Source organism: Aspergillus fijiensis, assembly GCF_003184825.1.
Source record: "Aspergillus fijiensis CBS 313.89 unplaced genomic scaffold BO72scaffold_103, whole genome shotgun sequence".
NCBI classification, from domain to species: domain Eukaryota; kingdom Fungi; phylum Ascomycota; class Eurotiomycetes; order Eurotiales; family Aspergillaceae; genus Aspergillus; species Aspergillus fijiensis.
Genome location: NW_024469079.1, coordinates 67,135 through 86,988, shown reverse-complemented (window position 1 = coordinate 86,988; position 19,854 = coordinate 67,135). Strand labels below are relative to the sequence as shown.

At 56.7% G+C, this 19,854-nt stretch overlaps 9 protein-coding genes across 9 annotated transcripts; 4 read left to right on the top strand and 5 right to left on the bottom strand.

Moving 5' to 3' along the window:
* Positions 1-22: 22 nt before the first annotated feature.
* Positions 23-1,879, top strand: BO72DRAFT_532784 (glycosylphosphatidylinositol-alpha 1,4 mannosyltransferase I; the record flags this gene model as incomplete). The annotated part of the gene is made up of 4 exons (XM_040950456.1): positions 23-45; positions 123-1,227; positions 1,419-1,526; positions 1,672-1,879. The coding sequence occupies 4 exons, from the start codon at positions 23-25 to the stop codon at positions 1,834-1,836; spliced, it is 1,401 nt and encodes a 466-aa protein (XP_040795412.1). The 3' UTR covers positions 1,837-1,879.
* A 29-nt stretch (positions 1,880-1,908) lies between these two features.
* BO72DRAFT_453745 (uncharacterized protein) lies at positions 1,909-4,053 on the bottom strand. Its single transcript, XM_040946055.1, has 2 exons — positions 3,338-4,053; positions 1,909-3,281 (listed from the first exon to the last, which is right to left on the bottom strand). The coding sequence occupies exons 1-2, from the start codon at positions 3,804-3,806 to the stop codon at positions 2,008-2,010; spliced, it is 1,743 nt and encodes a 580-aa protein (XP_040795411.1). The 5' UTR covers positions 3,807-4,053; the 3' UTR covers positions 1,909-2,007.
* A 1,437-nt stretch (positions 4,054-5,490) lies between these two features.
* On the bottom strand, positions 5,491-7,746 carry BO72DRAFT_392189 (DNA damage response protein RcaA; the record flags this gene model as incomplete). The annotated part of the gene is made up of 5 exons (XM_040941891.1): positions 5,491-7,180; positions 7,240-7,388; positions 7,443-7,522; positions 7,591-7,653; positions 7,710-7,746. 5 exons carry the CDS (start codon positions 7,744-7,746, stop codon positions 5,491-5,493), a joined length of 2,019 nt encoding a protein of 672 aa, XP_040795410.1.
* A 235-nt stretch (positions 7,747-7,981) lies between these two features.
* Positions 7,982-10,073, top strand: BO72DRAFT_481787 (Y-family DNA polymerase). Its single transcript, XM_040947700.1, has 2 exons — positions 7,982-8,143; positions 8,205-10,073. The coding sequence occupies exons 1-2, from the start codon at positions 8,003-8,005 to the stop codon at positions 9,876-9,878; spliced, it is 1,815 nt and encodes a 604-aa protein (XP_040795409.1). The 5' UTR covers positions 7,982-8,002; the 3' UTR covers positions 9,879-10,073.
* Positions 10,074-10,176: 103 nt separating this feature from the next.
* BO72DRAFT_481786 (putative extracellular lipase) lies at positions 10,177-12,255 on the bottom strand. The gene is made up of 5 exons (XM_040947699.1): positions 11,912-12,255; positions 11,715-11,863; positions 11,595-11,667; positions 11,358-11,529; positions 10,177-11,305 (listed from the first exon to the last, which is right to left on the bottom strand). The coding sequence occupies exons 1-5, from the start codon at positions 12,244-12,246 to the stop codon at positions 10,271-10,273; spliced, it is 1,764 nt and encodes a 587-aa protein (XP_040795408.1). The 5' UTR covers positions 12,247-12,255; the 3' UTR covers positions 10,177-10,270.
* A 546-nt stretch (positions 12,256-12,801) lies between these two features.
* BO72DRAFT_503531 (putative MFS transporter) lies at positions 12,802-15,396 on the top strand (the record flags this gene model as incomplete). The annotated part of the gene is made up of 10 exons (XM_040949122.1): positions 12,802-13,077; positions 13,125-13,215; positions 13,267-13,342; positions 13,391-13,482; positions 13,539-13,645; positions 13,700-13,900; positions 13,954-14,073; positions 14,145-14,384; positions 14,447-14,797; positions 14,876-15,396. 10 exons carry the CDS (start codon positions 12,802-12,804, stop codon positions 14,900-14,902), a joined length of 1,581 nt encoding a protein of 526 aa, XP_040795407.1. The 3' UTR covers positions 14,903-15,396.
* Positions 14,879-16,096, bottom strand: BO72DRAFT_453737 (hemerythrin domain-containing protein). The gene is made up of 2 exons (XM_040946054.1): positions 15,676-16,096; positions 14,879-15,396 (listed from the first exon to the last, which is right to left on the bottom strand). Exons 1-2 carry the CDS (start codon positions 15,847-15,849, stop codon positions 14,968-14,970), a joined length of 603 nt encoding a protein of 200 aa, XP_040795406.1. The 5' UTR covers positions 15,850-16,096; the 3' UTR covers positions 14,879-14,967.
* Positions 16,097-16,634: 538 nt separating this feature from the next.
* BO72DRAFT_490579 (uncharacterized protein) lies at positions 16,635-17,480 on the top strand (the record flags this gene model as incomplete). Its single annotated transcript, XM_040948139.1, has 1 exon — positions 16,635-17,480. One exon carries the CDS (start codon positions 16,635-16,637, stop codon positions 17,478-17,480), a length of 846 nt encoding a protein of 281 aa, XP_040795405.1.
* A 94-nt stretch (positions 17,481-17,574) lies between these two features.
* erg9 (bifunctional farnesyl-diphosphate farnesyltransferase/squalene synthase) lies at positions 17,575-19,546 on the bottom strand (the record flags this gene model as incomplete). The annotated part of the gene is made up of 4 exons (XM_040950455.1): positions 17,575-18,051; positions 18,099-18,281; positions 18,331-19,390; positions 19,479-19,546. The coding sequence occupies 4 exons, from the start codon at positions 19,544-19,546 to the stop codon at positions 17,938-17,940; spliced, it is 1,425 nt and encodes a 474-aa protein (XP_040795404.1). The 3' UTR covers positions 17,575-17,937.
* Positions 19,547-19,854: the final 308 nt, after the last annotated feature.

Genomic DNA, 19,854 nt, shown 5'->3' with positions numbered 1-19,854 from the left:
GATCATCACCAAGGTGGTGGCCATGCTGCACACTGCCTCTTTACTGTAAGCTTCCACCTTTCGGTACCAATATCCACGGAAAGCTTCCTCGGGGAAAGCAAAAGCAAAAGCAAAAGCAAAAGCACAATCTTCACCCCCGGCAAGATCTACCCCCTCGCCCTCCTCCTCCGCCTGGCCCTGCTGCTCTACGGCACCTACCAAGACGCCCACTCCGCCCTCAAATACACCGACATCGACTACCTAGTCTTCACCGACGCGGCGCGCTTCACCGCCGCCGGCGGCAGCCCCTACGACAGAGCCACCTACCGGTATACCCCGCTCCTAGCGTGGGTCCTCCTCCCCACGACGTGGACCGGGGCGGGGTGGTTCGCCTTCGGCAAGGTACTGTTCGCGGCAGCGGACGTGGTCGCGGGGTGGTTGCTGGCGCGGACGCTGGCCGTGCACCAGGGGATGGCACCCTCGCGGGCGCTGCGGTACGCCAGCGTGTGGCTGCTGAATCCCATGGTGGCCAATATCAGCACGCGGGGCAGCTCGGAGGGGGTGTTGGGGTTGCTGACTGCCGGGGTGGTGTATTTGGTTCTTGGGTGCAGAAACACCGGCACCGGCACCAGCAGCACCAGCAGCACCAGCACTGGCACCAGCGGGGGGATCGGTCGAGTGATCGCCGCCGGGATCGTGTTGGGGATAGGCGTGCACGTCAAGATCTATCCGTTCGTGTATGGGGTTTCTGTGCTGCTGTTTCTGGACAGCCGCCGGCATCAGAACCACAACCAGAACCCGAAGAGAGGAACCGGATTCCTGCAACAACGCCTCCGAAACGAAATCACCCCATCCCGCCTCACCTTCACAGCCTCCGCCCTCCTCACGTTCCTGGGATTAAACGCCCTCATGTACCACCACTACGGCCGGGACTTCCTGCAGCACACCTTCCTGCATCATCTCACCCGCGTCGACCACCGCCACAACTTCTCGGTCTATGCTTCTTTGCTGTATGATTCTGCTGCTGCTGCTGCTGCTGCTGCTACCGCCGCAGGTGCCCCCGACGGTGCTGCCGGAGCCGCAGCCGCAGCCGTAGAGAAAGTCCGCATCGAAAGCTGGGCCTTCCTCCCGCAACTCCTCCTCTCCGTCCTCGTGATTCCGTTCGCACTCGCTAAACGGTCACTCCCCGGGGCCATGCTGGCGCAAACGTTTGCGTTTGTGGCGTTTAATAAAGTCTGTACGAGTCAGGTTCGTTGCCCTTGGCCCCCCCTCCCTTTTCTTTTGTGTTTGTGCTGTGCTTCACGGTCCAGCTGGGTTTCATAGTCCGGTTGAGCTGCGGCGAGCTGAGCTGAGCTGAGCCGAGCCAAACCGAGCCGAGCCGTACTGTGCCTGCTGTGCTAATCCACCGAATAACTGACTAACCGATGTGGGATGGATAGTACTTCCTCTGGTATCTGATCTTCCTGCCGCTGTATCTGCCGTACTCGTCTTTCTTACGAAAGCCGCGGCTCGGGGTGGGTGCGTTGGGCGCGTGGGTTGTTGCGCAGGTGTGTATTACCCCCTACTCCCTATTTCTTTCTTCACCCCCCTCTTCCCCCCGGGTGTGTGGGTTGGGTAAAGGGGGCGGGTGCTTGAGTGTCGATTTTATTGCGGGCAGGGAAACAGTTGCAATTGTGCTGATCATACTGTCAGGCCCTCTGGCTGCAACAAGGGTATAACCTCGAGTTCCTGGGGCTGTCGACGTTCGTGCCGGGATTGTTTGTGGCGTCGCTGGGGTTCTTCGCGGTCAATGTGTGGATTCTCGGGGTGATTGTGCAGGATGTTGGGGGGTTGGAGGCCGGGGGTGGTGGGTACTAGAGACTGAGCTACGCCAAGGAGTATGTATAGGGCGGAGTCCAGGGTCAGACATCAGTTGAGTCAGATGGCAGACACAAGTCAGCTTCAGTTAAATGTAACATTATACTATCTTAAGCAAATCAGCAATTGCTACAAACTCTCTCATCATGACGACATGGACACACTCCCAAACTACGGCTTCGACACATCGGCAATCACCTTGTACGTCGACGCATGGATGCTCAACGGCCGCGTGCGGGGATACACGGCCCCCACGATCTGCCGATTGTGCCCGTACTGCGGATAGATCCCATCCGACAGCTCCACGTAGTGCGCCTCGGGCCGCGCCTCGTGCAGCGCCTCCAGGATCCGCTCGCTCCACAGGCCCGTACACTCGCCGTCCACCAGCTGGAAGTACGGGTTCAGCGGCGGACACGCCGAGTCCAGGTCGATGAAGCGGATGCGCATGTAGTCCAGCCGCGCGTGGAGCTGCAGGCTGTGCACCGCCCCCAGCACCAGCTTCTCGAACGACCGGATGAAGTTGAGGTTCGTGATTCCCGAGAAATCGTCCAGGAACGCCAGCCCCGGGTGCACGTGCTTCTTCTCCCGGCAGCACGTCTTGACCACCAGGTCCAGCGACTTCAGCCGCGACTTGGCCGGCCACGAGGCCATGAACCCGCGCGTCGCCTGGAAGAGGCCCGCGCACACCTTGCCCGTGAACGCCAGGGACTCGAGCTGCGGCGCCGCTTCGCCCAGCAGCCGGCAGAGGTGCGGCGGCGTGATCCCGTCGGGCGTCCACCCGGTCTGCGAGGTGTCCTTATTATAAAATCCCTCCAGGCTGATGTTGACATGCACCAGCGACGGCGAGAGCCGCGCCAGCACCTCCGCGATGGTCTCGTAGCCCTCGATCTTGGGCTTGGCGTAGGCACAGTGCCACTCGCGCACGCCCGGCAGCGCCTGGGACATGTTGGCCCAGTGCTGGTAGTCGCGCATGATGTTCCACGCCCCGCGCATGACGAAGGTCTGGATGTCCGGCAGCACGGGAAGGCGCCGCAGCCCCGAGTGCCCGCACGGATCGTCCCGGAAATGGCGCACCATCGGCGGCCGCTTGCAATGGCCCCCCTCGAGGGTCAGGATGCGCGCCTGCGGGAAGCAGGTCTGCACGTGGGCGAACATCTCTTCCAGGGTGGCATTGTGGCTGGCATAGTGGTACCGATAGTCACTGCCGTGGTTGGTGTCCGAATCGTCCCAGACCATCGCATTCTGCAGGGCGGCCGGGTCGGCAAACCCCACGTCTTCGTTGTTGAACCGCCGCGTCGGGAGCTGCTGCGTGAACTGCTTGGTCGCGCGTTTCCCCCAGACCGGGATCCAAATCTCGACATGGCGGACAAAAGGGGCGAGACGGGGGTGCGCCCGGAACCAGCGTGCGCTTGCCGCCAACTCATCTGCGGTGCCCTTGATTTTGACTGTGACCCGATCAGAACGAATTCAAGAGCCTGCGAATGAAAGAAAAGAAACTGACTATGTCGGTAGATCCGATCCTGCACCAATTCTCGCCACACCCGGGTTATCAACGATAGATTCGATAGCGCCTTTCGACGGGGATGACGCAACGACCGGTTCCAACTGCGCGCGGACTTGCCCCAGGTGCAAGAGGTGAAAGCGGATGCTCGTTCCCCAAACAGGTAGTCCAGAACTGCCTCGTGGATCTCGATGGGCAGATCTTCGAACCGGATCGCGGAATGGCTGGACTGTGGTAGTGTCTCGACGCTTATCGGGGGCTGGCTATCAGTGTCCTCCATCTCGGTATCCACCGGGCTCTGGTGACAAACGACGAGCCCCACCGCGGCGGAGGGAACGGGTCCCTCGGGAAACTGGATCTCCGCGCTGGTACACCGGTTCGATTTGGCATATGGAAGGGTGGTCGAGACCGACGCTTTGGCCAGCGAGTTGACGGACACGGGACGAGGGGGAGGGAGCGTCGAAATCATGACGGGCGGAGGGAGTGATTGTGCGAGAATTTAGAGAAAAGAGGGAAACAAGAAAATAGTAAAAAAGGAAAGCAGCATGAAACACCCGGAGAACGCCAAGCAGGGGAGAAAGAAATCAGCAGTCGTGAGTTCGTTAGGCTAATCGAAGCCGGTGACAGGGAAGAGTCGATTTTAGTCTTTCGATAGTTCTGTGTGTCCAGATCAGAGAATGAAAGATGAGGAGAGAGACCGAGTTGTGTTGTTTTTTCCCTTTTCCTTCACAAAGTCTTGAGTGATCAGGTGGGCACTGCGGGATTCGTCAGACCAAGGCAAAATCGGATCTTCGTGTGCGACAGAAAAAAGGATAAAAATAGCGGGAGCAGATGATGGCTTTTCCCTTCAGATCGGGGAGGGGGGGAGAAAAACGAAAGCTGTTAAATTGAAGTTGAGGTTGATCGGCCAACGTGGTCCATGGCGGTGTTGATGCAGCAAGCAGTGTTGTTCAGTCGATAACCGGCGGTTAGGCCGTCAGGCAGCTGGTGCAAGTAAAGAGTAGGTGATTTAGATGGTAATCAGGATGGAGGGTATCAGAGAGGCAAACGAAGTAAAAGAAAACGAGCGCAACCAGGCGAGTGGGTATAAAGGAGATAGAGAGGGTGGAATTGACTAGGGGGTATCGAGTGAAGAAAATGGGAAACAGAAGACGAGAGGAAAAAGAAAAGAGGGGGAAAAGAAATAACTTTAAAAAAAGCAAGAGTAGGAAAACAGAGACGGGGAGAGGCTGCAGGAGGGATGGAAATGGGGGAAATGGGGAGATTTTCCAGGATGGATGGGAAAGTTGAAACCACCCCGAAACTGGCTGGATCTTGCCATTACTATCAACATCAACATCAACATCAACATCAACAATAACAATACGTATAAGCTCCTCAATCTCACACCACTCCCTTCACTCTCCTGCTCCTGCTCCTGCTCTTGGAACTGGACTACTGGCTCATAACATGGCCTGGTTGATTCTCGAAAATCTCGACTGTAATGATGAAATTGTTTACATCACCCTCAGGATCTCATCCATCGGCCTGTCTGTTTCAAGTATATCGACCAGCCCGTCCACCATGAATAAAACCGATTGATGCTATATCGGGATACACCATAACTTATCTATCATCTGCAGACATCCATATCATTCGCTTTTGGATAGATAAAGATTGCAATGAAGACCGCAGGCGGGTGCTAGCACAAAGCTCCTACACCGATCGATTCTCTCTCTCTCTCTCTCTCTCTCTCTCTCTCTCTATAATGGGAGTGATCAATCACCTGAGATCTTCAAATCATCGTACATCCAACACCAACACATCCACTCGCTCCACTTGTGCCCAACACCGTGCAGTACTTGCCAAGTTGTAGTGGACAGGATCGATAAGAAGGACCCAAAGTCCCAGTTGGCTTTTCCCCGCAGGGTGGATCTTCTTTGCACTTTTCCCTTTCCTTTCCTCCCATCCCCACATCTGGCCGCATCTTTAATTTCACACTTCACTTACACTAAACAATTTGAGTACTAGTCCACTACTTAAGAAATATTCATATTTTGAGTATCAGCGCTAACCCATGCACGAAAAAGCGCAAAACGGACACCTGCAAAAGAAGGCCTGCAAAGCATAATGAGAGCTATATACACGAAGAATCGAACCACATTCCCTCAGCATCATCTCCGGCGGCGGAATCGAAATCGAAGTTCATCGTCGCTGTCGGATTCCTCACGCTCTTCTCGCGTTCGTTTCTGCGTACGAGGCGCAGCCACCTCCGAGTCTGTGCGCGCTAGGGACTGTGAGCGAGACGCCACCGTACCGCTCGGGGTCATCGTTGGCTCTGGAGGGCTCTCTGCCACAACGGCCTCGGTCGATCGATGACTGTTGCTCACCCAGTAATGTTCGCCTATCCCAAATTCTTTGCGGGTGACCTCTTCTAAAGGAACTATGACGGTCTGGATGCGGTAGCGCGGCTGGCTAGGATCGCCTTTCCGTCGGAACTTTTTGAAGTTTTTGCGCCCGTTCCACCGATCGTTCCAGCGGCTATCCTCTGCATCGACATTGCGCGGCTTGATCTCCATCTCCTCCACAATAGCGAGACCTTTGAGCTTCTCAATATCCACCTCTTGCAAGGAGTCCTGGAGAGATGCCTCTTCCGCAACTCGGCGCTGACGCTGGGCATCCTCTTCGGCTTCCCGATGCTGTCGGGCGGCCTCGAGCACATCTAGTTTCTGACGCTTAGGTTTGCGAGGGGATTCCTCCTTGGGCTGGGACGCTTCATCGTCTCCAGATTGTCGAATGGTCTCAGTACGTCGACGTTTCATCGCCGCCGCACCTGGCAGTAGACTAGAGACGATATCTTCCTCGTCGTTCAAGCTGTTCTGCTGCGACTCCTGGACAGACGCAGGTTCGATTTCCATCGGAGGAGGAGACATCGCTGAGCTTTCCTCTGGCGCATGGGCTGGAATGGAGTTGATGTCGAAGCCATCATCAAATGTCTTCATCTTACTTACATAGCCCCGCACACGAGGCCGGGACTTTCGTGCGGGTGGAGGCTGCGGAGAAGGCTCTGCGTTTGCCTCGTCGCTAGCATCGACCTCCTCAAGTAGAGGCTGACAGAGCGGAGCCGCGTTGTTGCCCAGAATGGCGTCCAGAAATTCACTCTGCTCAATCACCCGCTGCTCGGTCAGGAGTGCAATCTGTTTACTGAGCTCCAGGGACCACTCCTCATGGCGACCCTTGGCACGGTACCGAACATGCACCACACCGCCAGGGCTATCTCGCTGACTTCCCAACCCTTTATTCCCCGCAGCGTTCCTCATGAACTGCGCAAATTCCTCAGCTGTAGTCACTCCGTCCTCGATCTGATATAGTAAGACCTTCCCCTGGCCGTTGGTCAGGGCATCTTCCAGATTCTCCATCTGTGTGGCATCGCCGAAAACGAAGGTGAACCCCTCGAAGATGCTCAAGCGGGCGGGGTTGGGCGCAAAGGCCTCTTTGGGCCGTTGAGTCGTTTCCTTTCCCGGAGGAGGAAGATGCTCGGCTGGGTCCGGCCATGCCGAGTCGAAGTCAGCCTCGAGAGGGCACAAGGACTCGGGGCTGTCCAGGTCACTTGGAGTCGCCGCATAAACCAGGGCGTCCACGTAGGTATCCTGAACAATGTGCTTGGCATTCACCAATGCTTGCAAGCCCTTCGCTGTATTCCGTTTGCTCTGAACCACATGCGTCGTCTTGTCGACTACGTAGGGTATGATCGTCTTGATATCGAGGTCTTCGAGTCGGGAGCGCACTCGTGCGAGAGGGTCTCTGGCTTTGAGCTCTTTGCTCGAGAAGGAAAAGCTCAGCACCGTGGGACACCATTTGATCCTATGTCAAGGGAAAGATGTTAGCTGAATCAGCGACAGGGGTAGAGCGCTTGTTCTCACCGCAGCATATGCTCATAGCGCCCCAGTTGCAGCTCGTGGTGCTGGCCCTCCAACTTCGTATTCCCACTTATCTTTTCACCATTAACCTTGGTACCCAACTTCGATCCCAGATCGGTAACAGTTATTTCTGACTTGGTGTGGAGATGTGCCTACACCCAGTGAGGTCAGCGGGGAAGTTGCCCAGCATCGAACCGCATACTTACCCCATCGCCCGGCTTGACAGGGGAGACTTCGATCAAGAGATGCTTCCGCGAGATAGTCTTATTCGCAATGGCATGTCTCACTATAATTCGTTTGTTGGCATGATCGGCATTCGATCCTCGACTTTCTGACAATGGAAACCATAATTACCTCCACCTTCTCTAGCCCGACCGAACAGATACTTCTTCCCCGGGCGCAGCCAGACGCGCTTCCCTATTTTGCCGAACAGTTAGCCTTCATTTTGCCCAAGTGAGGTAAACAAGACATACCCTCAAGGAAATCCCCTTCAGACTCAAGGATCCACATGGGTAGACGAATGGAACCAGCTGCTTGCACGGCCAGAAGAAGGCTGGCTAAGTGACCGGCTGAAAGAATGACGGCGGCAGCATTGCACGTGAAAGTCTTCCGCGGGGAAACCCGCTGGACTCCAGAAACACACCAACGCGTGATCACGTGCGCAGGCGTCGGCGGTGGCAGCTTTACCCACTTTGGGTAATAATTGCTTCGCGGGTGCCGGCGGAAAACGTCATCATCACCTTTTCTTTCAGACACAAGAAAGAAAATGGAGCCTCCGGGCGAGGAGCGTCCCGACAACAACAACAACAACAACAAGGATGCAGACAATGAATTCGAAACCCTCAAATATCAACTGCTTGGTCCCTCCCTGACCAAAGCCGGTCAGGATGCCGTGGATCAGCGCAAGGTGAGTATATCCCGACTTACTCGCTTTCTGCCATCTTCATACTGAGCGATTCCGATCCAAGGTGTCCGAAATCATCTACAACGCCTCCAAGGGCTCCAAGTTCTTCCACCACGAGCAGAACCGCGACAAGGTCCTGACGGAGAAGATCGCGCGGATTCTCCGCGAGAAGGTCCACCTCGCGACGCTCGATCTCTCGGCGGACCTCCGGCGCGCGGACCAGCTGATCGCAGAGCTGGAGCTGACGCGGGATCTAAGTCAGCACGTCGTGCACGTCGACTGCGACGCCTTCTTCGCGGCGGTCGAGGAGCTGGACCACCCAGAGCTGAAGACCGTGCCCATGGCCGTCGGCAAGGGCGTCCTGACGACCTGCAACTACGAGGCGCGCAAGTTCGGCGTCCGCAGCGGCATGGCCTCTTTCGTGGCCATGAAGCTCTGCCCGCGGCTGGTCTGCCTGCCGATGAACTACGACAAGTACAGCGCCAAGGCGAGGGAGATCCGCGCGGTCTTCGCGCGGTATGACCCCCTTTTCGAGAGCGCGAGCATCGACGAGGCCTACCTCAACCTGACAGCCTACTGTGCGGAGAACGGGGTGGGCGCGGAGGAGACGGTCGAGCGCATGCGCGCCGAGGTGCTGGCCGAAACCAAGGTCTCGGTCTCGGCGGGCATCGCGGCGAATGCCAAGCTGGCCAAGATCGCCTCGAATCGGAATAAGCCGAATGGCCAGTTCTGCGTGCCGAGCGAGAGAGAGGCGATCATGGCGTTCATGCGGGAGCTGCCGGTGCGGAAGGTGAATGGGGTGGGGCGGGTGTTTGAGCGCGAGCTGGAGGCGATCGGCATCAAGACCTGTGGGGATATCTTCCCGCAGCGGGCGTATCTGACACGCTTGTTCGGGGAGAAAGCGGCGTACTTTCTCATGCAGTGCTATCTGGGGCTTGGGAGGACGAAGATCCAGCCCGTGGAGAACTATGAGCGGAAGAGTGTGGGCACGGAGCGCACGTTTCATGAGTTGGGCGGTAGGGAGGAGCTTCGCGCGAAGTTATGGTCGGCGGCCGAGGAGCTGGAAAAGGACCTCGCTCGCACGGAGTTCAAAGGTCGTACGCTGGTGTTGAAGGTCAAGCTGGCTACCTTCGAAGTGCTCTCGCGGCAATGTCAGCCCTCGCGCGCGGTATTCATCGCCAAGGATCTCTATGCCTTCTCCTTGCCAATGCTGGAGAAGCTGGAGAAGGAGATCCCTGACATGAAGCTGCGATTGCTTGGTCTGCGCTGCACCAACCTCGTGAGCACCAAGAAGGTCGGCATCGAGTTCTTCGGGGTCGCCCCTCGGCCTAAACCAGCCGTGGAGCCGTCTTCCGACGACAATACCGACCAAGAGATCGGCGCGGAAGAAGCGTTTGAAAGAGCTGCACGTCAGGAGTTACACGACGAGATGAATGAGATTGAGAAGCTCAGTCAGGAAGTCTCCGAATCAGCAGATGTCGACGGCAAGCCGGCCCAGAATACAGCCCCAGCGTATTGGGATTGTCCGATATGTTTGAAACCCCAGGTGGCCGATGATCGCGTCTTCAACGACCATGTCGACTACTGTCTCTCCAAGCAAACCATCAAAGAGGCGGTCCAGGGTGCCGCTGAGCATATCCGCGAAGAAACCCCGCCGGCGGCGTCCAAATCACGCAAACGCAAACCTCCCGGACAGGAGTCGCCGGATCCGCGACAGAAGAAATTGTTCTTTTCTTGACTACTGCAGAGTGGGTATGATATGCGTCGATGTTGAGCTCCGATGGAGCGTTCTCCGATTTCAACCGTCATTTCTCGGCTGGTCCGTGGAAATTACACCCCAATCTGTTTACAGTAGTATTTGGCGTCACCACTCCTGTTTTGAGAGTCATACACTATAGACAACCACATATACCCCTTTTGGCTTCCTACACATTAACAAATTTAAATTGGATAAAACATATTTTGTTAGACATTTCCCTCAGAACAGTACTGAAGAACGGGGTCACAGCCCAGATTCAGTTGCTAACGAGTAGCACCTGTGAGCTCCATAGCATTTTATTCTGCGGCAAATATCATCCTCTACTATACAATCCACCCTCCCCCTCAGCAAGGTAATTCCCTCTCACCCAATCAGTCCGAAACACCGCTCTTCGTCCACCAGAAATCACACTCCTTGCTACTCCATTCATCATCCACCATCTGCGCCGTCACGCCCACACCCTGGCCCCCCGCACGCTCATCATTGCCCTCTCCGAGCACCATAATCCTCTGGGAGGCATCAAACGGCTCCCAGCGCGGTCTTCGCGCAAACCTCCCCTGCACCGCATTCGGATCCCCCCTGACAATAAACGAAGTGATATACGCATGAAACGTCCCGGCCATCTCCTCCTGCGCCGGCGAGAACGCCCTGACCTCGGGATCGAACGTCTCATACGCCATCTGATCCCCATGATTCGCCCCGCCCAGCACGGTCCTATTCAACGCCCACCGATACAGGAACACCGGCTCGCGTTGCTGCGGCTGCGCCGCCGACACAAACCGCGCCGTCTGGCGCACGGGACACGCATACGCATAGTGGCCGTACGCGGCCTCGACGCGCTTGAACTGCGGGCCCACGCTGATATTCCGGGTCTCGAGGTACGGGGACGCTCCGTCGACGGCCGGATCCGGGTAGAGCGCGTCGATGGCGCGCAAGTCTTCGGCGGTCCACGCGGGGAGGAGGGTGGCAAAGAAGGCGGAGAATTCGGCCGCGGTGGCCAGCGCCGTCGGCACGTAGTACGTGCCCTCGTTGGTGTTGAAGCCCGTCAGCAGCGCGATGTTCTTGTTCCAGGCGCCGGCGCGCCAGGCGTCGATGGGCCGGCGCTTGATGAGGTCGCCGTCGATGACGGGTTGGAAGGCCCACCGTACTGACGGGTTGTAGCGGTCGAAGACGGTGGAGGAGGCGGTGGTGATGGTCGCGGACGGCGCGGCGCGCAGGCAATTCAGGATGTTGGGGTCGGAGAGGGTGGGGTCGCATCCGGCTGCGGTCACGAACTCCCGGAATTGCGCTTCGTGTAGGGCCGCGTTGTGGGCGTGGACGGCGCGAGAGGTCGCAGCGCCGGATTCGATGATCGCCCGGTGGAAGTAGGTGTGTTGCAGGTCGGGGTTTAGGATGTGGTGGGCGATCTGGGGGTGTTTAGTCTTCGGGTTCTGGGGGGATGTGGTGGGTGAGTCTTACTGAGTGTGCGCCGGCTGAAAGCCCGATCAGAGTGACTTGGGACGGGTCGCCGCCGAAGCTGGCGATGTTGTCTTGCACCCATTGGAACAGGAGGAGTTGATCGTGCAGTCCCAGGTTGAGGATGCCTTCGTTCGCTGTGGTGGTCGAGGGGAGGAAGCCGAGAGCACCAATTCTGCAGTGTGTTAGTTGCGCATGTTTCTTGTTCGCCTTGCTAGCCTCGAGGGCGCATGCACTTGCCTGTAGTTGAAGCTGACCGCGACAAAGGGCTCGTCGGCCCAACCCACCATGGACGCTGTATTGTGCATCGAGGCTGGTCCGATCAGTTACCACTCATGCAACCTTGGAAGCCTGTCTTACCTGTTCCGCGGTTGTAAGCGCCACCGTGAACGTAGACAGCAACAGGGAGCTTGCCCTGCACCCCCTGGGGTCGAAAGACATTGACCGTAAGACAATCCTCGCTGCTGCCGCTATCCCCGGGGATCTGCAACAACTGTTTGCCTGGGCAGCTGTCGAACAATCAGCCGACGCGCGGTACAGATGCACTGGAAACATACCGTGGACCATAGCGACTGGCATCGACCAACTCGTCCGAAGCATTGACAGGGACGGCCCGACGGAACCTGCGATCGCCCACCGGCGGTAGGGCATAGGGGATTCCACGGAACGCGTCCACCGGATGATTCAGTGTCTCTGTCAACGTGGTGCCCACCACCGTTCCCTGGGATATGGCAACGCGGGGCCGATCCAGAAGGATAGCATTGTGTAGCGATGAGGGCAGCCAAGAGGCAAGGAGCGTCTGGAGCTGTTGAGTGCTGCCGGATGGCTGCTGGACAAACAGCAGCAGAATGACTGGCAGTGCAGCCAGGAGCAACGGTCTCGCACTCAGCATGGTCGGTCGGTAGTATCACGTATGAAGTGAACAAAATTTCGGAATCCTGACTGAACTGAATGCCGAACACGGTCCTTTTTATTGGGGAGTTGGGGAATCTCTCCTCATCGGCGATCACTTTTGCGTGCCGACAGACTGCGCTATCAATCACTTTCCCCGCTCCTCCCCTCAATCTTATCTCATCGCCTCCTCCATCTCCCGCTTATCTCGGACACTCTCCGAGATATAGTTGCTTCGTCACGGGCTTTTATTTGGCTGCTCCTTGCAAGATGGGTGGTTATCGGTCCTCGCTCGTGGAGGACACTGCTTTCGGCAGCTTGGTCCGGGTTGAGCACGCTTATCAGCTATGGGTGCCACCGATTTCCACAGAGCAAATCTCCAATGATGATGGGCTGAAGGTCATGCTTCGAGGAACTATGGGGAAATGCCCAGTACCTTATCTCAGGATAATAGAGGGGAGGCTGTCGAGGCGGGCTGCCTTGGGAGTATTTAGGGCATCCCTCATTTCTCGAGTGGTCTTTCAGGAGCCATCTATATCACCATACATCCATCCAAATGGCGGCAATCAATCCCCCCCAACAAAGAGTCAAGCACCAGGAAAAGGAGAAGCCCCCTCCTGTGAACGTATCCAAAGCCGACGACGTGGAAGTCGGCGAGGTCTCCTCGCTGGACGAGGCAGAGCTCTTCCTCCACGAGCATGGCGTCTCCCGCGACCAACTCCAGGCCATGCTCGACGATCCCATCCGGACGAGGAAGCTGAGACGACGTATCGATCTGATCCTGCTCCCGCTCATGTGCGGCACATACTGTCTCCAATACATCGACAAGCAGGTGCGTGTCTCCCGCGTGCCCAATGGCGTGGTGCTAAGTCTGCGCAGGCCTTATCATACAGTGCGGTGTTCGACTTGTTCACTGACGCCCACATCGACAGCAACCAGTACAGCTGGCTTGCCAGTATCTTTTACTTTGGTAGCGTGCTCCCGTCCCGTGGTATGCTGGCGGGTCGCTGACGGGGGTCAGGGTATCTGTTCTGGGAGTACCCGGCCAGCTACATGGCACAGCGGCTGCCGATTGGCACCGTTGTGTCGAGTTTCGTGTGAGTGCGTCGCCGAGACACGGAGGTGTGCAAGCTAACGAGGCGTAGGATCGCCTGGGGCGCGATTCTCATGATCACCGCGGCCTGCCACGATTTCACTGGGATGGCGGTGTGTCGGTTCTTGCTGGGGTGCTTTGAATGTATGTTCCTCCTGTGTACTGTACCATACCGTAGGCAGACCTAGCTGACTTCGTAGCGCCAATCACGCCGTGTTTCATGATGATCGTGGGCATGTGGTACGTTCGTCAAGAGCAGCCCTTCCGCGCGGGAATCTTCTACTGCTGCAACGGGGTGGGATCGATGGTATGCTGGCCTTTGTGGAATCTGCAGTCGACCTGAGACTCACTGACTGTGTAGGTCGGTGGACTGATCACCTACGGCATCGGCCAGGTGGACGGCTTTCCCGTCTGGCGCGCCGTATTCCTCATCTGCGGCGGGGCGACCATCCTCTGGGGGATCCTCATGCTGCTCTTCCTGCCGAACAGCATCCTCTCCTCGAAACGCTTCTCCGTGGAAGAGAAGATCATGCTCATTGGTCGCGGGAAGCAGAACCAGACTGTACGTCCGTCCCATCCCGATGTTGAGGGTGAATTGTTAATCGGATGGCTCAGGGTATCCTGAACCGCTCGATCAAGTGGTATCAGATCCGCGAAGCCCTCATCGACCCGCAAGTCTGGCTGTTGTTCCTATTCACTTTGCTGAACGAGACCGTCAACGGGGGTGTAGCCAACGTACGTCCTCTCCCCTCGCTTCGGAAGCTGACGACATGGAATACGAGATCCTAACCCCCCGAGGGAAACAGTTCGGCAAACTCATCATCCGCGGCCTAGTCTCCAGCTCCCTGCTAACCACCGTCCTGAGCATCCCCCAAGGCGCCTTCCAGGTCCTCTTCATCCTCTCGGGCACATACCTCTCCTCGCGCTTCAGGAACATCCGCACGCTCATCATGGCCGTGTACCTCCTCCCGACGGTGATCGGCGTCTGTCTCCTCTGGAAGCTCCCGCGGACGAATCGCTACGGCGTGTTGTTCGGATATTACATCGTAAGTGCCCTCCCCCCCCCTTTCTTACTTGACACGGGACCCAACCCCAACCATCATGCCAGGTGGGATCCTTCGTCACCTCGCTCGTCCTCGCGCTGCAAATGCCCTCCAGCAACATGGGCGGCTACACCAAGCGCGTCACGGCCACCGCGTTCGTGTTCCTGGCGTACTGCATCGGGAACATCATCGGCCCGCACGCGTTCCTGGCGGAGGAGGCGCCCGTCTACGCGACGGGGTGTAAGTTGATCCTGGCGTGTGCGCTGTGTCAGATGGTGATTGCGGGGCTGTTGCGGGTGCTGTTGGCGCGGAGGAATCGTCGGCGCGAGCTGGACGTCGCAGTCGTCGCCGAAACAGGAGAAGAAGAGGAGGAGGAAGAAGAACAAGAGGTGATGGCCGATCGGACGGATTTCGAGGTATGTCTGCTGCCTTTTACCTGTGCTTGCTCAGACTACAGTTCCCAGCTAACGGATGTGTGGGGCGTGCGTGTGTAGAATCCTCAATTCCGCTATGTTCTCTAAACATTGAACCCACGCATCTAAACATACACACAACCCAATCCCCCTCCTCTACAAGAGATAGAAAATCACATAGGCAACCCCGCCATCTCCCCGACCTTCCAATACCGTCTCATATTCTCCGCCCGCAACGCCTCCACCTCCTGGTCGAGGTGCTCAAACAACACCGTCCCAAACCCCTCCAACAACCGCTTCACCTCCCCGCGCTCCAGATCCGTCTCCCCCTGCCGACACCCCTCCAGATACCGCTCCAGCGCATCCATCCCCCGGTGGATCACCTTATGCTGGCCGACCAGGCTCAGCTCGCGCCGGAACTCGGGCATCCGGCGCGCCAGCACGGGGAAGATGTGCCGCTCCTCGATCGTGTGGTGCATCGTGAGGTGGTGGCAGAATTCCAGGCCCAGGGTGATCAGGGCTTTCGGGGGCAGGGTGTGTTTTTTGGTAGCTGGGGCGCACGCGGTTTGGAGGGTTGCGTAGGTGTGGCGGAAGTGGGTGTGCTTGTTTTTTTGGATGTTAGTATTGGGATGGTGGGGGGGGTGAGAGATAGGTCGTTGGGGGGGGGGAGTGGTAAAGTGTTCGGTACGGGTAAGGTAGGGTCAGGTGGTGTGTTGTGTTGTGTTATATGGTGGATGGATACATATAGTTGAGTTGTTGTGTGCTGGTACTCAGCGGGGAGATAACCCAGTAACCCACGGGGGAGGAGGGTAGGGTAGGGTAGGTAAGGTAGAGAGAGGGAACACCATAAGATATCTGCACGATTTCCCCGGGGAACATACAAACTGATCCATATGCTCCGCCAACCGATTATACACCCGGAACTCCTTCGCGGAGAGCGGCGGGAGGGGGGCCTCCTCTGCTTCCGCGGGCGGCTGCTCACCGGGCTTGGGCTTGGAGGAGTCGGGTGTAGCTTGCGCAGCAGCAGGCGGCGGCGGCGGCGGCGGCGGCGGCATGGTGGCTATCTTCCGTTGATAAGGCACACACTCAAGGGAAACGCCGGCGGGGGCTATCAGTGCTGGTCTGCGCGAGCGAGCAGCAGCGGCAGCAGCAGCAGCAGCAGGGCGAGTGAGGCGGGAAATACTAAAGCGTGATCGTGCAATGAAGCGCATGGGATTCGAATCGGAGAGATTGTCAGCAATTGTAAGCAGGAGATTAGAATATTGATTATGATTGTGATTATGATTTGGATTAGTATGGGGGCTGATGCGGTTGGATAAGAGAGAAAAACTACAGACTTTCGGCAGTTGGAGGCGTCCGTCAGGGACCGGGGCCGTGGGGCAGGGGTTGGATTGGGCTTAGTGTGATGTGGTGGATGGGTGGGCTGGGCGGTCTGCAGAGCCAAGGACCGGAAAGCTAGTGGTGTGAATTGCCGGCAGAATAAAGAAAGGGGATTCAAGCACCTCCACTGGGCAGACACCGGAGGCTACTCCGATATTGACCGCCCTTTTTTATGCTAGACTAAAGTACCATACACTGAACCCATTCAGAACTGGGAATTCCCAGTCTGCAAAAGATCTCCAATGTCCAATGAACAGTTCTGAAAGTAGTTTAGCACGAAAAGACAATACAATCTTCCACAAAAATTGTCATGGACAATGTACTCTCCGTAGTACCATCCCCCCCGAATCAATTCACCCACCACCACCACAGCCATATAACCACCACCACCAGAAAGCTCCCCCAATCCCAATCCCAATCCCAATCCCAATCCCAATCCCACTCCCCATAGACATAAGACATGGACATCGTCCGCGGCGGCTGGGTCCTCCACCCTATTAGTACCGCCCGCCCGCAGCCATCCGAACCCTCCTCCTGCGCGACAACCCCCTCGCCCCCACCCAGACCCCCGGGGCTGAACCTCCCGCTCGACAAGCAGACAGATCTGATCCAAGTGTGCATCGACTTCCGCCACTACACCAAGGGAACACAGACGCCGGCCCGATACTGGGACCGGGTGGCCGATGACTTCCGCCAGGTTTTGGGTCGGCCCACCATGACCCCCGCGGCGGTCGAGCAAGTGGTCCGCGCGATCGAGGACGACTACGTGCGTTGGGTCGAGGCGTGGGAGCAGGGCCGGGCGGCGGACAGGGGTTCGGAGTATGAGGGGTGGTTGCGGATGTGGTTGAGGGGGCGGGATGGGTTTTATGCGAAAATCGCGGCGGCGCGGGAGGAGGAGAGGAGGGGAGTGGAGGGGGAGGGGGAGGGGGAGGGGGAGGGATGGATGGAGCAGCAGCAGCAGCAGCAGCAGCAGCAGCAGCAGCAGCAGGAGGAGGAGGAGGAGGAAGAGGCGCAAGAGCGCCGCGATCAACTAGCCATGCTTCGTATGCCTCATGAGAAACGTCGCTTTATGGCCTCCAAGGCCTCCGAGGCCTCCGACGAGGTGCCACACAAAAGACAGAGGCGCGCAAACCCGGAAGAATCTGAGAGGGCGCGCTTATTTCGCGTGATTGCTGACTCGTTGGAAGCTGAAAGCTCTTCCGAGCGCAAGGTGAAAGAGATGGAACACGAGATGGAAACCATGCAGCACAAGTTGGATAGGATGAACCACAAGATAGGCCTTATTCTAAAACATATCAAAAAATAGTGCAGATATGGAGATCTTGGAGAACTTTTCGGCCCAAACTCCTGCCGTACAACCACAATGTCAAGAAGCGGAATATACAATGGACATGTCAACTAAAAGATGGAAATCGAGATATCAATTCATTAGAACTACCTATGTTTACAGTATGTTCCAGGTCCTCAATGGATGTTTGCCATCGCAACAGTTAAGTTGCAAGACACACATCTAGTACGTCGCTGGGCGAGAATTTCTCATTTCAATTTCAGCACTTCTTCGGCACAACCACAGTCATGGACAGGCTGGATTGCAATTTGACATCCGTGCTAGGGAACCTAAAAGAAAAGAGAATAAGGTGTCAGGTCAATGTATTAAAGTATGGCGGTCATGGCGACGAAATAAGGTATAGAACATGAGCCAGCCGCGGTCACTGGGTAAGTATCAAGACATGTCGTAACTCCGTAGAAGATATTGGAACAATCTACAGTTCCTGGTGGGCGAGCTCATTAATATTCTCGGGCGGCCGGAAGTTGCCCTTCCTGAGCTCTTGCCATGCGAGATCGAACCGCGCACCCAACATCCAAGCCGTGCCAATCTACAACAGTCAGTAAACAATCGTGTGAGAGACCGAGAAGGACATACCATAACAACCGAGACGATGACCACAATCACCAGCATGAGGCCCATCATAAAGCACACATCCTGGCGCGTGTCGGCCTCTTCCTCTCTCTTCTTACGCTCAGCCTCAGTCATCTCGCCGGTGATACGTCGCTTAGCCACCTCGGCGGACTGGGTGGGGAAGATCGTCTCAATCCACTTCTCAATCTGCCAAGTATTAGCAAGAGCTCACTTGAACCAAGGGGAGTCAACATACCCGTCCGCAGACCAGACTGATCTTCAGGAAGTTGGGATCCTTAGGAGTGTTCTTCTTGTGGATCCGACGGGCGTAGACACGGAAGGTGTCACTCAGTACCCGCAGGTTCTGGGTGGATTCGAACATGAGCTTGCACGCCTCACCCTTGGTGATCTTGATGTTTCTTTCGAAGATCGCCGGGTTGCGGAAGCACAGCTCCAGGGTAGCGATGGCCATGGACTGCGGGATGGCACAGAAGTTGAAGATACTCTGCTCCCGGAGACCAGCCAGATAGAACAGGCAGTCCTCCACATGTTCCAATGCGTTTAAGACCATCTCGGAGCCGCAGTTAAGCGCTGCCTCGCGATGCTGTGGGTCAAACAAATCGTCAAAGTTGGTGACGTGCTTCGACCAAATTTCTTTGGGCCAGAAGCGACGCTTGTCGTCATTGTCCTCTCGGACGTCACGGATGATGTTGGTCTTCTGCAGGAAGAGACCCATCGACTTGTGCAGACGAGTCCGCTCCAGGAGAGCCGGATTGGCAAACTCGGCCTCGACAAACAGACGCGTCAAGCCTTCGCCCACCAGGCCAGCCACGTACCAGCAGTATTCATCGTACTCGGCCGTGGTCTTGACGCTGGCGTCCTCGAATTCGGCCTTCCGGCAGTAGTCGGCCATTCCGTTGCCCATCTTATCGGTGATGTCCTTCACGATCGCCTGATAGGCCGGCTTCATGTTCTTGAATTCCGTGATGACGTTGTGAAACTGAACCAGCAGCTCACGGTCCTTCTCCTCGGGGCGGTTGCCGGTGAAGGTCCAGCCATCCTGCTCGAGGAAATCCTTGAAGCCGCGGAGGAGAGGCTCCTTGGTCTCCAGAGGGATCGAGGTGTCATCTTCGATGGTGTCCAAGCCGCGCAGGACCAGGTAGAAAATGCAGACCGGCAGCAGCAACTCGGGATGCAACTCCTTGATGACGGCGCTGAAGCTGCGACTGGTCAAGTCGAGGAATTTGAAGCAGGCCTTCTGGGTTTCGGTCTCGTCCTTCTCATTGCGTTCGTGAACAGGTGAGTGCCAGACTTTCCTATTACCACGGGCACGGACCCCTTCGTAAGCGTTGGCACAAACACACGACCCATCATCACCGCTCAAGGACGTGAGCCAGTACTAACCATTGCACTATCGACCTCAATTCTGAGGGGTGAAAGGTGTAGTAGAAGATGTTCGAAGCGAGGCCCATTGTGAAGACTGAAAAAACGACGGGGTATTACGACCGGCGAAAAGCCAGATTGACAACGTGAGGCAAGGATTATTATGGGGTCAACAACAGCAGCAGGATAAACAGTAGTGAATCAAGTGACCGAATCAACGGGAACCCAGAAGATTGAAATGATGATCGTGGTACAATAATGTACAGACAGCTATGAGCGAATGGCCTCAGTAGCAGCAAAGGGGACGCGGAGAGAATGAGACGGAGGGGGAGGGGAAAGACGGGAGGAAGGAGGAAGGAGGAAGAAGGGAAAGGCTGGAGAGGAGGATGGAGAGAGA